Raw genomic sequence first — 16953 nt, 5'->3', positions numbered from 1 at the left:
AGAATCTGTATTTTTACACAAAATGGGTACAAACTACAAAATATTTCACAGAATCTAGAAGATTATATTTAATTTAAAACCATAATGATTTACGTTTAAGAAAATTTATAGTTGATGGATGCTTGTAATAGTCCAAACAGGAACAAAATTTTCGAAATTTGACCTTACATCAGATATCGTGAAAGAAATTTACCCATGAATTAAAAATGAGAGCCACCTCGTGTAAAACTTAAAAAGAAAAAAAAATGTAAAAAAAGGGCAAAAAGCAGTCAAGTTTGAATTGTTTTTTGTTTTTTGTTTTTTTTTTTTTTTTCATTGAGAATGTAAAGTTTGAAATGTACACGTATTAAACTACACAAAGAATAGGTGTTAAAAATGAATTGCCAGCCGTCGATAAAAAACTCACTCCATCCCTTCTATAAAAAAGCGCACTTCTCAACTCAACAAACAAGCCACTCTTCCTCCATTCATTTCCTCTCCACAAATCTGAATCCCTCTCTCTCCTCTTTCTCTCTCTCTCTCTCTCTCTCTCTCTCTCTCTCTCTCTCTCTCTATATATATATATATATGTACGCCTCTCTCTCTAACTGAAAACATTTGTCGGTTGTTGAATCACACAAAAATCGATGGCCGTGTTTTCAGGTCTACGCCATTTTTCCATCTCGAACAGTGACGCAGCTGCTGAGGCCAATGCCGACGGAGAGGGATTGAAAACCCTTCAGAAGGGGGCGGTTCCGGCGGAGAACGGCGGAGATGAGGGTTTCGATCCGGCGGCGCCGCCTCCGTTCAGGATCTCCGACATACGGGCCGCCATTCCGGCGCATTGCTGGGTGAAGAATCCGTGGTGGTCCTGCTCGTACGTCGTTAAGGATGTGGTCATCGTCCTCGGGCTTCTCGCCGCCGCCGCGTACCTGGATAATTGGGCTTTTTGGCCCGTTTATTGGTTTGCTCAGGGGACCATGTTTTGGGCCTTGTTCGTTCTCGGCCATGACTGGTAATTTTTATTTTTTTATTTTTTTAATTGCATTTTCCTGATTTTTCGGGCCGTTGATTTATTCAATTTATTTTAATTAGCATTTATTGTGATAATGGTGTTTTCCGGTGGTTAGAATCTATTGCTTTAAATGTGATGGGTAATATTTGATTTATTCAATTACATTTAATAATTTTCTCTCTCTCCTTTTATTCATATTTACATGATTTTTGTAAATTCAATTTTGTTACTGTTTTTTTTTTGGCAAAATTACGGTTGCCACCCTGAATTAAGATCAAATTACGAAAATACCCTTCATATTTTGATAATTATAATCAGGCCCTCGGCTACGTATTGTAATTATCGAAATAAAAGAGGTTTTTTTTGTAATTTGTTATATCTCAAGGGTAGTGACCGTAATTTTTCCATTTGCTTTTTTAATAAAGTGAATTTTTGATATTAAAAGTTGAAATAGCAATATGAACCACTAGAATTAGGTTTACTTTTTTTTCGTTAAAGTACAAAAATGAATTAATGAAACAATAATGTGTGGGGCAGGGGCCGTTACCCCCCTTTTGTGAATACCAAGAAAGGGAAAATAATTTATAAAAAAAAAAGAATAAAAAATTGATACCCCGGATCTTGAAAATATCATAGTAATTAAAAAAAAAAAAGAATTTTTTTTTTTGATGTATTTGCAATTTTGCATGGCTGAAATTGGCTTCCAATAAAACAAATGAAAGCATTAAGAAACAATCATTTGCATTAAATATGAAAAAATGGGGTTGTTTTGTTAAGGATGTATTTTAATGTGACAGTGGACTTATTACAGCAAGAATCTATTCCGTTAATTGTGTTAAATAAAGTTTTATTTAATAAAATAATTTTAATATATATATTTAATTTACCTTAAATATAATCTGAATTTCTTGGTGAAATTGCAGTGGCCATGGGAGTTTCTCTGACAGCACTACGCTGAATAATGTGATGGGACACTTCCTCCATTCTTCAATTCTTGTACCTTTTCATGGATGGTTAGTTTAGTTCGTACAAATTTAATTAATTTGTATTTATAAAAAATATTATTATTCAAGAAAATATAAATAAATTAATTTAACTAATAATTTGATTTAATGTGTATTACAGGCGAATCAGCCACAGGACACACCACCAGAACCATGGCCACGTCGAGAATGACGAGTCATGGGTACCGGTATGCTTCTTCCACGTCATATTTTTTTCTGATTTATAATAATTATTTTTGAGTCATTTAATTTGATTTTAATTTTATTTTTAATTTGGTTGAATTAATGTTAATTGCAGTTGCCAGAGAAGATATACAAGAAATTGGGCTACTCTACCAAATTCTTGAGATACAAAGTCCCATTCCCCTTGTTTGCCTACCCAATATATTTGGTATGATTTTTATTTTTATTTTTTAATTGAATCAATCAATTAAATTAATATGAATATATATAAATATTTAATAATTATTTCATGTGGTAAATACAGTGGTACAGAAGCCCAGGAAAGAGTGGATCGCACTTCGACCCAAACAGCACTTTGTTTAAGCCGAGCGAGAGGAAAATGGTGATGACGTCGACCACGTGCTGGTTTGCCATGCTCGGTTTTCTCTTGTGTGCTTCCTTCTTTGTGGGCCCACTTTTGGTCTTCAAGCTTTACGGAATTCCCTACTTGGTATGGAGTAATAAATTAACATTATTATTATTTCTCTCTATTTTTTTTCATTTTTTTAATTTAAATTAATTAATTTATTAATATAATAATGTGGAGCAGATATTTGTGGCGTGGTTGGATGCGGTTACATATCTGCACCATCACGGTCACGAGAAGAAGCTACCCTGGTACCGCGGCGAGGTATGTATATATATATATAATAATAATAAAAAAATAATAATAAAATAAAATAAAATAAAATGAAGATATTTGTTTTTGAAGGGGAATAAAAAAAGTGAATAAATGCAAATAATGCAGGAATGGAGCTATTTGAGGGGAGGGCTGACAACAGTGGATCGAGATTATGGGTTGTTTAATAAAATACATCATGACATTGGGACCCACGTCATTCACCACCTCTTCCCTCAGATTCCGCACTACCACTTGGTGGAGGCGGTGAGCCCCCCCTCCCTCTCTCTCTCCTCTTTCTCTCTCTAAAACTCTATTCACGTGATCTTTATTAATTTATTTATTATAATAATAATAATAATACAGCTCTATTTTCGAGATCAGTATAGTATAGTAGTTACATTTAATACAAGAGTGTTAGTGGTAGGCGGAGTAGTTGAATATGACTTATGTCAGGGGGGCCGCCGCCCCGAGACTATTTGTCTAATCGCCCCTAAATTAAATACAAATTTGGGCTTACCTATATTTTCCTTTTCTCTATTAAATAATAGAATCTCTAATATATTTTTTTCCTTTTCAATAGTTTTGAAAACTTTGACTTTTCAAATATATTTTTATTTCATATTAGATTTCAATACTGTAGTAAATATAATATTTTCTTATTTTAATTTTATTAATTCAACTTATAAAATTATTCTTGACAGTTTTTATATATATATATATATATTTTTCTAAAATTAATTTACATTTATTGAGTTTCTTTATACTTGTACAAATGTACAAAAGTAAAAAGAGACAATTCTTTATGAAAAGAGAGTATTATTTATTTATTTTTACAGCCAAATCACATAAATAAATTTAAAAGCCTCTCTTTTTGTTTTAATAGTCTCCCAAAGAGGTTGCACTAGGGGTGGAAATAAATTTCCGATTTCCGCCATTCCAACTCAAATATTCTTCATTAGAACTTTCGAAAATGCTAATTTCGATCTGATATAATATCAATTATTACAATCAATTGATTTGCATGATTATTTTTGCAGACTCGGGTAGCGAAAAGTGTACTAGGGGAATATTACAGAGAGCCGAAGAAATCGGGACCGATCCCAATTCACTTGGTACAAAGCTTGGTCGATAGCATCCAGCACGACCATTACGTCAGCGATACCGGTGACGTTGTCTTCTATCAGACCGATGACAAGCAGTTCTCCTCTACAAAAATGGAGTGACGTCACTCACTCAGTCACTACTTATTGATATGGAGATATCAATAATTTATCAATTACTATTATGCATCTTCCCATGTTCTAGGGTTATAATAGTCTTTTCGCATGCAGTTGTTTCTTTCAGTTAAGTCGATGTTCTGTTATAGAGACTAGAGTAATGTTGTTTGTCTTTGCACAAACCAATCAGAGGAAAAAAAAAAAGTAATAAATAACAATAAAGTTTATTGTTTTTTTTTTTTTTTTTTTTGTAGAATGGGATTATGTTTTAATAATGTGTACCGTGTTGTAATGCTTTTGAGTTTGTTGTTCCTTTTTGGCAAGAAGAATATTTCATTTGGGCTTAATTGTGTTTATTTTAGTGTTAATTATATTGCCTAGACAAAAATTTATTATCAATATGATGTGGTTTTATTGCATCTATTTATGTTTTCTTCTTCTATCAAACACACTAAAATAAATAATTTAGTGACAACACTAATTTTCATACGAAAAATATTGTCACTATGGTTATAACTAATAGGACATCACTAATCCCATATAGTTATGATAACTAATGCCATATAGTTATGGTAACAAAGAATTGTCGCTTCTATTAGTGACAATAAAAAATGATTAAGTAACATCAAATAGAATTATTAATGACAACCTAGAAATGTTGTCACTTAATATATACATATTTAGTGACAATTTTTAGAAGTTCTAAAAAAACTATGAGAACATTATAAGGGAGCACTTGGATTGAACGATTTGAAATGAGTGGTTGTGAAATGAATTTAATTGATGAGAATTGTAAATGACTACAATTAGGAAGAGATTTGAAATCCAACACAACTGATAAAAGACAACCAAAAATTACAACTATGGATTTTAATTCCATCATCGAATTCATCTATCAAACAAGTTTATTGATGTAATAAGTTTATGTACTATTTCAAAACGATATTCGATCTGAAAACTTACTCTTTCAATTTCTAATTAACTTTCATTTTTCAGCTTTGCACAAGTATTAAGAACGTCAATAGACGTGTTTTGATTTTTTAGGAAACACACATTGAAAAAGCAAAAATAACCTTGATTATTTAATAATGTACTCCCTCCGTCCCATATTATATGTCATTTTGGGTGGTTGCGTGCATATTAAGAAACTCAATAAATATGCATAAATTATATTAAAAACAACATAGTAAATACTAAAATACCCTTGTCATTAATTATTTTTCAATTAACTAGTTATTAGTGATAAGGGGCAAAATTGATAAAAATGCAATTAATGCTTTATTGGAACTCTAAAATGTCAAATAATTTGTGATAAAAAAAAAACACCACAAAAAGACATATAATATGGGACAAATGGAGTAATTATAAATAGTTAATACTTAGATTTGCATTAATAAGGTCAAAACATGAAAATATCCATTTAACGTCCTCTTGAAAATCCAAAGTGATAGATAATATAGAACAAAAATTCGTATTTCTAAAAAAGAATAATTATCACGGAACAGAAGAAGTATTAAGTAATAGAATGTATTAAGAAATGCACGAACATGCATGCTCCATTCAGGCCCGTTTCTGAGATTTTGGTGGCCCTAGGCGAGATTTGAAGGCGGTAAAAAAACTGGCCGTTATAAATTTTTTAGGGCCCTTCGAATTCTTAAAATAATTCGGGACCCTAAGCAAATAACTACTTTGCCTCCCCTTAGAACCGGCGGCCCTGACTCCATTATTAGTGGATATGCAATAATGCATAAGAGTTAGGTGGTGTCTAATATTGGTAATGTCATGTTCTCTTACTTATACGCAAGTGCACTTGATAAGTTATATCGGTAATGTCGTGTTGTCTTTACTTATGATGAGATCATACATTAATTAATTAATTAATCAATCAATGTAATAATATTGTCATATTATCTTTGACTTTATTTGTGACCATAATACTTATACACTAATCAATGGAAGGAACGTATGTGGGCATGATACTCGTAAAGAAACAAATTGACACCATTACTTCATCAATTAATTAGGCTAGCTAGACTCTTAGTTCAAATGAAGGGTCAATTAGCAAAAGATTCCTTGTTTTATCTATTATTTTAAGATTCATTACCTTATTTTAGATACAACTTATTTTTTTGTGGTTTCTAGACTCTTATGCAATTCGAATTTTGCAAACCGTAAAACGTGAAAATTGTACGTAACACCACTCATCAGCTTTTCAAGTAAACTTGAATAGCTTAGCGGTTGGAGCAAGTGAGCGTGTGTCAACTGACCCAGGTTTATTTCCAATTGCCAACGGTCGCTAGGTCGAACTTACCACACATGGACATGATCAGCCTAGTGTAGTTTACATCTCTCGTATGGTTTGCAAGTTATTATACAAGAGTGTATGTTTATCCAGTGCACCTATATAGCTAACTGCAGGTTTTTTCATTACCCAAAAAGAAGTAAACTGGAATAAGTGTAATAGAAGTTCGTAAGAGAGAATTTCGATAATATATTTTACTAGCATTAGTCATGATATGATGGATCTTCAAATAAAATTCAAGCACGAGAACTTTTGAATTCAAAGTCTTTGCCTCGACCGCGGCCCAAAGTATGCCAGGGGCCTGCCCCAACAAGAATTATTGTGTTATTTATCTGTTAGATTATGTACTTTATCCTCTCATAGTTAAAATTTTATACATCTTAGCCCATAAAAATATTTCTAGCCTCCCATCCAGAATCTCCTAAAGCCGTCCCTGGCCTCGGCTCAAATATTTGAGAGAAAGTTCTCTATTTTTTTGCGTCGCTGGTACCTCTATTTTTCTCTTCTAACTTGCGTGCTACCACTAACAGCTTCGCTTCATTCTCTGCAAAATTAACAAAATAATATGGAAAATAAAAATAATCGACAAAGGTTGAAAACACTGTGCACGTAATTAAGTATTTTAATGGAAAAATCTTAAGAAACATAATAGAAATACTAGTAGAATGGCTTTTTTTAGGGAAGAATGGCTTTGTACTATAATATTATTTCGCAGTCTAAGATACCAAATTCGTAGTAAAATGTTTTCTGGTCTGATTTTACTATAAATTTTCCCCATAACGAATACGGGATTGACAAAAGCGTTGTTACGGTAAATAACAATAGCAAATAACTTTTTGCTACGTGATGGTGCTAAAATATAGCTCACCTAGGGGGTATAGAAAATGAATTGGAAGAGCAAAGCAAATCAGTAGCTTAATAACTTGACGATCCTGAGGTCCCTGCGAAATGAGCACACGTGAACTAAGCCGGGGGTTGATCCGGCGGAAACCCCTCCGACGCTCAAGTCAAATGTACGGATCGTAGAGATAGTAGAGAGAATAAACTCGTAGTTGATTATCAATAATCAGAACGTACCTTTACAAATGAATAAAACCTCTATTTATATGTCGTTGATTGGGTTGGGCTTACATTGTTGGGCCCAAGCCTTGCTTTGAAGGTGTTTGGGTTTTCGTGTAGTGGGCCTAATTAGTAGATAAATTTGAGGGCCCATTGGGCCGGCCCATTTAGGTATATCACTACGGTAATTAAATCCCACCATCTATTACGACTTCCAAATTATCGTGTAGTAAAAGGTATATCTTTTCTAAGGGGCTATATGCCAAACACCCTTGATTGGAATTTTAATTCTTGATAAATTCTTTATTTATAAATAATATTTGAGATAAATTCAACGGGCCTGAAAAACCATATATGTCCCCAATAATTATTAATTAGTATAACTATTTAATTTTTAAAAAATTATACCCATAATCTACACTCAAATCTTCTCAAAAAATTATTCCACTCATCCCACCAATTCAGTTTTTTTTTTCCTTTTCCTTTTTTTTTTTTATTTTATTTTGTTTAATAGTTTTCTTTATTTCGATTTAAAAGAAAATTTTGTAATTATATTATTTTTTTAATTTTTTTCATTTTCGGTTTTTTATTTAAATATTTTTTTTGTTATTTATATTTTTCATGTGTTTTATTTTAATTTAAAAAAATGATTTTATTTTTATTTTTATTTTTTTCATGGTTTTTCTTTTTTCTTAATTTCGATTTTTTTTAGAAAATGGTTTATTTATTTATTTTATTTCCAGTTTTTTAAAATAAAAACCACTCTATATAAACAACTATGTAAACTTGAAAACCACTCTGTATAACAACTATGTCAATATAAAAACCACTCTGTATATACAGTTATATAAAAATATGTACAAAAATTATTGAAAACCTCTATAATTTTTGTACATATTTTTATTAGTGGTTTATGTAAAAATATTGAAAACCACTATAAAAATATGTACATAATTATTGAAAACCACTATAAAACAAAAGGAAGATGCAAGTCGTGAGAATTGGAAAATGGCCGAGAGAATCAACATCTGGCAGGTAAATCTCCCCCACAGCACTGTCCAGAACCCCAAAATCGAGAAACCCGTCATCTACACCACCACCAACTACCATGAATCTTCCTTCAACCGCTTCCATATATATATCAAGAAGAGCCTCTCAATGAGAAGAAATCTATAAATGACAGCGCAGCAGAAGTGGCTTTCGTTTGATTGTCGTCCTCGGCTTTCTGATCGACTTCTTATTTTTCTTCAACTTCGGTTTTTTTAGGGGGGGGAGAGAGAGAGAGAGAGAGAGAGAGAGAGAGAGAGAGAGAGAGAGAGAGAGAGAGAGAGCATGAATGAATTGAATAGAGGAGATAATATGGTTATTAAATGGGTAACTAATTCCCTAATTATTAGGACCATTTAACGGAAAATATATTTAAATCTTTTAATATCAAAATTAAATATACATTATTTCTTAATTAGGGGTATAATGGTGATAATTAATTTTTTTAATTAATAAAAACTGTTTTGGATTCATCTTAAAAATTTAAAATAAAATTGGACTCATTGTATTAACACTTGTGTAATGAGGGAGTTTTGTCAAATTATCCCCTTTTCTAATGGCTTTTTAATATAGACAAAAAAATCATAGTAAAAAACCATTTTTCTACTTGTGAAAATTAATTGTGTGTTCCGACCTTAGTTACAAAGAATTAGTATTAATGGAATACTATACGTTCCTTTAGGGGTGTGCACGGGTCGGTACGGCTCGGTTTTTGCTATAAACCAGATACGTATCGATAATACCGGTTTTTCATATTTTAAGAACCGAATATGTCGGTTTTTTTTCGGTTTGGTGTTGATCGGGTTTTCGGTTTTCGATTAACGGTTAACGGTTTTGGTATCAATTCGGTTTATTTTCAATTTCGGTTTCATCTATCAGTTCGAATCGGTTCGGCATAAAACCGATATTTGATTAACAATGAATTTGGACTTTCATTACATTTGTTTGAGAAAATCAACAAATAACAATCTAAAATTAACTAATAAACAACATGTCACAGCCCAAAATTAACTAATAAAAAACATGTCACATTGAGGCGTCCGAAGGATAAAGGCGCACTAGGGAAATATGGTAAATATTTAAACTATATATCAAAACGACGTCGTTTTATAAAAATCGGTTCGGTTCGGGTATTCGGTTCGGTAATTTTTTTATTCTCCATACACAAATCGATATTTTCGGGTTTTCAAAAAAAGAAAATTACCGTGTATGAAGCTTTAAATTGAGAAAGTGTATATCGGCTCGATTCGATTTTCGGTTCGATTTTTCGATTTCTCGGTTTTTTTCTATCCCCTATGTTCCTTAAGAAGCTAATGAATCGCATACAATGAACACAAGTTGCAATGGCCAATCTTGTATTTATATTATAATAATAGTTTAATTATGTTCTTAAAACATTTGTAATGATTAAAATAATTTGATTAATTAATAATTTTATTAATAAAAGTAAGGTTGCTCCTGGAAAACTCTAGAATTTTTTTTTCGCTCATTTGATAGTTATAAATGTTATTTATTTATTTAATTAATTTTATTATTTATTATATTGAATATAATCAAGCTTAATAAATCCGTTAAGTATTCAAAGTTTTTTGCCGCAAATCTACGTATCTTTTCCCACTAAAATTGTCGTTTTACTTAATATTAATTTTACGGATAACTTATTTAATTGTTTAGAAAATATTTGATTCTTATCTTATTAACAAAAGTAAAGTTGCTCCTGAAAAACTCTTGAGATTTAATGGCATCATTGATTTACAATAAATTTACTGAGGCATCTTATGAGTGATGAGGAAGAAGATTCGTCAAACTTCTACATTGACTGAGGTAAGATAAATATACAACCATATTACATCAAAAACATAAAATTAAATTAATATGGCAAAAAAAGTTTATGAATGGGAGATTACCATCAATGCATATAGCAAACCATCAAAATGAATTGAAACTTCAGTTTTGTCGTTTAAACTGAAATTTACTTTGTATTAATTTTACTTCAATCCCGTGCATCGCACGGACCAAAAATCTAATACCGATTACATCAATTAAACATAACTGTTGGAGTAATATATTAGTTATAATAAGTTAACAAGTGTGTTGATTCTTTAAGAAATATTAGTCATGAAAAAAGAAAAATAGTACAACTAATTATTAAATTTTGACTTAGTCAATGCATATGATTAGAGTCAAAATGAGCTTCTCGTATTTAAAATTGAATTATTAATTTATGTATTCAATTAGATTGGATAGGAAGATCTGTTTACAAAGCATGTAATTTGAAGTTCTCATGTCTCTAGAGTGGTTTGTATGTTATAATAAAAGAATATGGATTCACTGGTAGACCTATATGTTGACTGTCAGTTCCTTCATAACTATTTCCTTTTTTTTTTAATAAAAAAATAATAATTGAATGATGATATTAGAATTAGATCACCTGATGTAGTTGAAGTAGAATGAGTTGGAAGAGCAAAGTGGATCACTGTCTCACGAGCTTGATGACCTTGAGATACCTGCGATAAGAGAATACGTAAATTAAGCCAGGGGTTGATCCGACGGAAACCCCTCCGAGGTTCAAGTCAGTAATATGGATTGTAAAGTTGTAGAGAGCACTTGGGGAGTTGTATAGTTCAAATATTGAAAGTACATTAACAAATGAATTGTAATATTTATTTATACCGAGTTGGTTGGGTTGAAGTTACTTGATTGTAATTGTCGGGCCCAAACTTTATTTAACGGTGATTGGACATCGATTGTAGTGATCTTCGATATTGTGTTCGTGGCCCAATAAGTTAAGAAATCGTAGACTCATTGGACAGGCCGAATTAGACATATCATTGAAGTATTAAATTTGTAGATGGATCATCAAAAGAAAAATGAATGTATTCGCCCGCATGGGTATAGCTCAACTGGTTCCGGAGGTGGTAAGTTGGTACGAGGTCCTAAGATCGAATCTCGACAGCCGCAGTGTGGGAATTTCAATTCCAATGAAAGTTAGTTCCTTGTGGGCACCAACCTCCACTGTGCATTTCAATTCCAATGAAGGTTGGTATCTTGTGGACACCAATTTTCACTGTGCCAGAATAACCGCAAATTTTGCGCCATCGAGGAATAAACTTCTCAAGTCCGATAAACCGTACACTTAATTCTTCTCAATGTCATGTGACAAGAATGCAAAAGATATGTATTAGTATTATCTATTAATTTTGTAAGTGCAATCCATCAAGTTTTGCGCCATCGAGGAATATACTTCTCAAGTTCATACACTTAATTCTTCTCAATGTCATGTTTCAAAAATGCAAAAGATATGTATTAGTATTATCTATTAATTTTGTAAGTGTAATCCATCAATAGTACATACGAGAATAAATGCAAAAGTTTGATGGATAGGGAATGGGCAAAAATAATATCGATTACCTCATCTAATTCAAGATTCAGCTGATGGCAATTATACACATCTATCATTTCCTGCAATTTTTATTGTTTTTATCTTCGTTCATGCACCATAAATATGTTTCAAGAATTATTTTATATTTTGGATTCTCCTGTCTCGAATGATCAAATTTTCTTCGGCTTTATGTAACGTTTGGTCAATAAACCATCTTACGCCATTCAATTAAAATGGAACATGTCTTTGCCCCACAGTGTTGATTATCGGAATCCAACATAGCTCTCTTCAATTGTCCTCTACAGTATCTCTCAGATGATCTATTTTGTCGTCGAAACGCAAATGCATATCGTCATTAGCAGCAGCTGACTTCGCAACCCATTCAATTAATTCATCCCCTACAATCATTTTTTTTAGCAAAAAAATGATTGTAGCCCACAAATCCAAATGTTGGCACGAAATTTCCGTTAGTGAAGATTGAAGAAATCCGCCATACGTGGAAATTAAAGATTGGCAAAGATTTGTTTTCCATGTTTATTTTGGAATTAATTAGAGTCCTATTCTTGTAATATTATTATTAGGACTTAGATTTATTTCCATGTATTAGATTCTAGTTAGGTATCTTTTGTACTTATCTAGAATAGAAGTAGAAATCGACTAGGATTCTATTACCTAGTTAAATCGATTTCTTAGGGCCCAAGTTAGGTTTAGGGTGGTGATTTTGTGCCTATATAAGACCCTCAACCTCATATGAGTCCGACGGATCTTTACAAAGAAAAATCCCAGCATAAAGGCTTTGAAGGGTGCAGCCCGTGCTGCAGCCCTGTCTGCACGACAGGTGTGGCAACAGAACAGGTTTTTTCTACCAGGCCATAAAGAAGATCGGCGTTTCGGGAGAAGTGCTTAAAAGATCTCGGGAGAGGTCGATCCGCCGTTTGAAGGAAGTTCAACATTGGAGGAAGTCCAAGAGTGCGGATGGAGGAATTGCTTTGATTATCAACAAGTTCGAGTCGTGTGCAAGAACGGCGTATCACATAAAGAGGGAGTCTTAGTATTTTATTAAGTCCTATTAATGTACACATAAATCTGAACTAGTTTTGCAAGTCATCGTGGATGTAGGGTACGTTTGTATCCGAACCACATTAAATTGTTGTGTTCTTTATTCTGCTTTTCGTAGATTTATTATTGTGACAACACAACAATTCTGTTACGTCACCTAATGTCGTAACACGTAGTCTGTCTCATCAGAGTAGTAGACTTCCATAGGCATTCAAAATTCAACAATTGGCATCAGAACGGGTCACTAGATATACTTAGTATCCGATTTTGGGTTTTGATTTGTTTGCTTTGCTTATTGGATGACGTGTGTTCACAAGGAAGGTTGAGACGGAAGTCTGTTACGGCATTCACCCAATTCCGCTGCGTTGTAACGTGCCCCGTGATGGGACACTCTGATAGAAGACCAAGAGGGGTGAAGAAAAGTGGCATCTCTGTTGCAGGGGGAGTAAATCTCATCTGCAGGGGGAGTTCTTGTTAAACATGGATTTTAACCAATCTATGCCAAAGGGGGAGATTGTTGGCACGAAATTTCCGTTAGTGAAGATTGAAGAAATCCGCCATACGTGGAAATTAAAGATTGGCAAAGATTTGTTTTCCATGTTTATTTTGGAATTAATTAGAGTCCTATTCTTGTAATATTTTTATTAGGACTTATATTTATTTCCATGTATTATATTCTAGTTAGGTATCTTTTGTACTTATCTAGAATAGAAGTAGAAATCGACTAGGATTCTATTACCTAGTTAAATCGATTTCTTAGGGCCCAAGTCAGGTTTAGGGTGGTGATTTCGTGCCTATATAAGGCCCTCAACCTCATATGAGTCCGACGGAGCTTTACAAAGAAAAATCCCAGCATAAAGGCTTTGAAGGGTGCAGCCCGTGTTGCAGCCCTGTCTGCACGACAGGTGTGGCAACAGAACAGGTTTCTTCTACCAGGCCATAAAGAAGATCGGCGTTTCGGGAGAAGTGCTTAAAAGATCTCGGGAGAGGTCGATCCGCCGTTTGAAGGAAGTTCAACATTGGAGGAAGTCCAAGAGTGCAGATGGAGGAATTGATTTGATTATCAACAAGTTCGAGTCGTGTGCAAGAACGGCGTATCACATAAAGAGGGAGTCTTTAGTGTTTTATTAAGTCCTATTAATGTACACATAAATCTGAACTAGTTTTGCAAGTCCTCGTGGATGTAGGGTACGTTTGTATCCGAACCACATTAAATTGTTGTGTTCTTTATTCTGCTTTTCGTAGATTTATTACTGTGACAACACAACAATTCTGTTACGTCATCTAATGTCGTAACACGTAGTCTGTCTCATCAGAGTAGTAGACTTCCATAGGCATTCAAAATTCAACACCAAACATCTTAAAATGAACTTGTTTTTGTTCATACATAAATCAAATAAGTTAGAGTACATAATTAATGAATGTTAACATAAAAAATAACATAAACTAACCCCGCGTTTCAAAAATATGCGTTCGAGGTTTGATAAAATGTACATAAAACGGAACTTCAAAATATAGAATCTTCATATTTTTTACGCATAGAGACTATTTGAGAAGTTTCTGTAAGTTTAAAAACTTATGTTGAAAATGTTAGAAATTTGTCATAAACACGTACAAATTCACAAGAACCAACATGCTTGAATCAACGAAAATTAATAATAAACATAAACATAGAAGCGTACCTTACTTCATGGAATTGAATCTTCGAATTTCCATCAAATTTGGGACATAATACGCATTTCCTTAATAATCTCTCTAACGATGGATTTTAGAACAAATGTAATTTTCTTTAAGAACCTTGACCCTTTATAAAACTGTAGAGTTCAATTTTATTACAATTGTAATTCAACTCCATCAATAAATGACAAATGAACTATAATTATTTCTACACATTAGATCCATAATTATAGTTCAATACCCACAAATCCAACTCTAAGTCTGGTCTCTCTCCAACTATTTGAGGCTCGACAAATTATAGAAACCATATATAGCCATGGTAGTTACTCTCGCGATATACCGCGATATATATCGTGATACGGTACGGTTCCAATCAAAACGATACAACTAAGGTTATGTATCGCGTATTGATAAATATCGTTAAATGCCGCGAGATATCGTATCGTATCTTCGTATCACGATACGATACGCTATTTACGATATTAGTTGACAATTAAAAAAAAACGAAAAATAAAGAAGAAACACGATCAGCTGCTCTGAAAAATGGATTTGAACAAATTTCTTCAATATCTCAACCTTAATTCACATTTTTCTCTTCAATCTCTTCACCAATCCTTACAATATCGCAACCCTTGCGATGCGATTTTAATTTATGCGATTCAAGACCGATTCAAGGCGTTTTTTGACTGCATTTTGCGATTGATAATGATGAAGGCAATCGTTTAAAATTGGTGGATGAGGACGATTTAAGTGACATTGATCTTTAAAATTACGAGTGATCGAATATTTTTACAAATTAGGTATTCGAGTTTGAACTTAGGGCTCATTTCGTTAAAGTTTATTTTAAACAGCTGATAAACTTTTACATCATCTGATAAGCTATTTTAAGCATTGATAAGTTATTACGTTTTATTTTTAGAATTGATTTTTTCAAGTGTTTAGATAATAATCTTACAAGATATTTTTACTCATTATGAGATCTTAACTACATAGGCGGGGTAAATGTATTTTTTCAAAAACTCCACCAACTTATATTTTTAATTTTTAAGATCTTTTTTAAAAAACTAGCATTTTTTCCCCGTGCGATGCACGGGATCTTATTTTAAAATTGAAAAAAAAGAATCAATTTAATACATAGTAAGAAAATATAGTACACTAAGATAGTAAAATTTAATAATGTAATATTATTCATATTTTATATAATATTAGTTTTTTTTGAAATCTTACATATTAAGATTTATAATTCAAATTAGAGAAAAAAAATTAAAAATAAATAAATACTGAAATACCATTAGGGTAGGATTCTTCACGGTTTAGTTTCAATTTTGATAATTGTTAAAAATTATAGTTAGAAATTTAGTAGAGAAAAAATATCAAAAATAAATAATTACAAAAATATCATTAGGGTTTTTTTAGGGTTTCCCAGCGTTTCTTTCTTTTATATATAAGATTACCTAACACATTGGAAGAGCTTATAAGCTCTTAAACATCTTATAAGCCTAGACAAACACCACCTTAGATGATGTTATTTGATGAACAATTATATTTTTTTTTTCATATTTTATAATAAGATGTTGAAACTTGAATTTATATCTATTTTGAAATGAGTAGTTTAACTTAAAAATAATAAATTTTATATGTTTATAATATTTTTATAATGTAGATATATATTTTTTACTATTTTAATAGTTGGTTAAATATCTTACGATACGATAATGATACGGTACGAGACGTGGAGCAAAACGATACGAGATATTTTTACGATTCGATAACCATGTATATAGCTACCAAATATTGCTTGATAATAAAAAGATTTCATCAACTTAACTTTTGCAGCCAAATCAAATTTTGTGGTTAAATATATACATTTATCAACCATTATATTGTGGTCGATGAAAATTTAGTGGCTAAAACCATGTCTATTGGATCGGAAATATCATATGTATCGTTTGTTCCACATCTTGTATTGTGTCATTAATCGTATTGTATTGTAAGATATTAACCAACTATTAAAATAGTAAAAAAACATATATCTACATAATAAAAACTAGCATTTTTTACCCGTGCAATGCACGGATATTATTTCAAAAGTGAAAAGAAATCAATTTAATACAAAAAAGAAAATATCGTACTCTAACATAGTAAAATTTAATCTTGTAGTATTATTCATATTTTATATAACATTGGTTTTTTTTTTTTTTTTAAATCTGACATATTAAGTTTTATAACCAAATATATAGATTAATATTTTAAAAAATCATATTGATGAAAAATCGGAGATTGATAATTGTTAAAAATTATAGTTAGAAATTAGTAGAGAAAAAATATTAAAAATAAATGATTACATAAATACATTAGGGTTTTTTAG

At 31.9% G+C, this 16953-nt stretch overlaps 1 protein-coding gene across 1 annotated transcript; it reads left to right on the top strand.

The window, feature by feature from the left end:
* Positions 1 to 291: 291 nt before the first annotated feature.
* LOC105960105 (acyl-lipid omega-3 desaturase (cytochrome b5), endoplasmic reticulum) lies at positions 292 to 4406 on the top strand. The gene is made up of 8 exons (XM_088814576.1): positions 292 to 994; positions 1918 to 2007; positions 2120 to 2186; positions 2297 to 2389; positions 2486 to 2671; positions 2771 to 2851; positions 2969 to 3106; positions 3880 to 4406. The coding sequence occupies exons 1-8, from the start codon at positions 627 to 629 to the stop codon at positions 4063 to 4065; spliced, it is 1209 nt and encodes a 402-aa protein (XP_088670702.1). The 5' UTR covers positions 292 to 626; the 3' UTR covers positions 4066 to 4406.
* Positions 4407 to 16953: the final 12547 nt, after the last annotated feature.

The sequence above is a fragment of the Erythranthe guttata genome, chromosome 14 (assembly GCF_056151865.1).
Source record: "Erythranthe guttata isolate IM_541 chromosome 14, IM_541, whole genome shotgun sequence".
In the NCBI taxonomy this organism is placed as follows: Eukaryota; Viridiplantae; Streptophyta; class Magnoliopsida; order Lamiales; family Phrymaceae; genus Erythranthe; species Erythranthe guttata.
This window is presented reverse-complemented; position numbering and strand designations above follow the sequence as displayed.

Coding starts and splice junctions, on each gene's coding strand:
- LOC105960105 (XM_088814576.1), top strand. CDS start 627: ATGGCCGTGTTTTCAGGTCTACGCCATTTTTCCATCTCGAACAGTGAC. Junction 2,008..2,119: donor CTTGTACCTTTTCATGGATG/GTTAGTTTAGTT, acceptor TGTGTATTACAG/GCGAATCAGCCACAGGACAC. Junction 2,390..2,485: donor TTGCCTACCCAATATATTTG/GTATGATTTTTA, acceptor TGGTAAATACAG/TGGTACAGAAGCCCAGGAAA.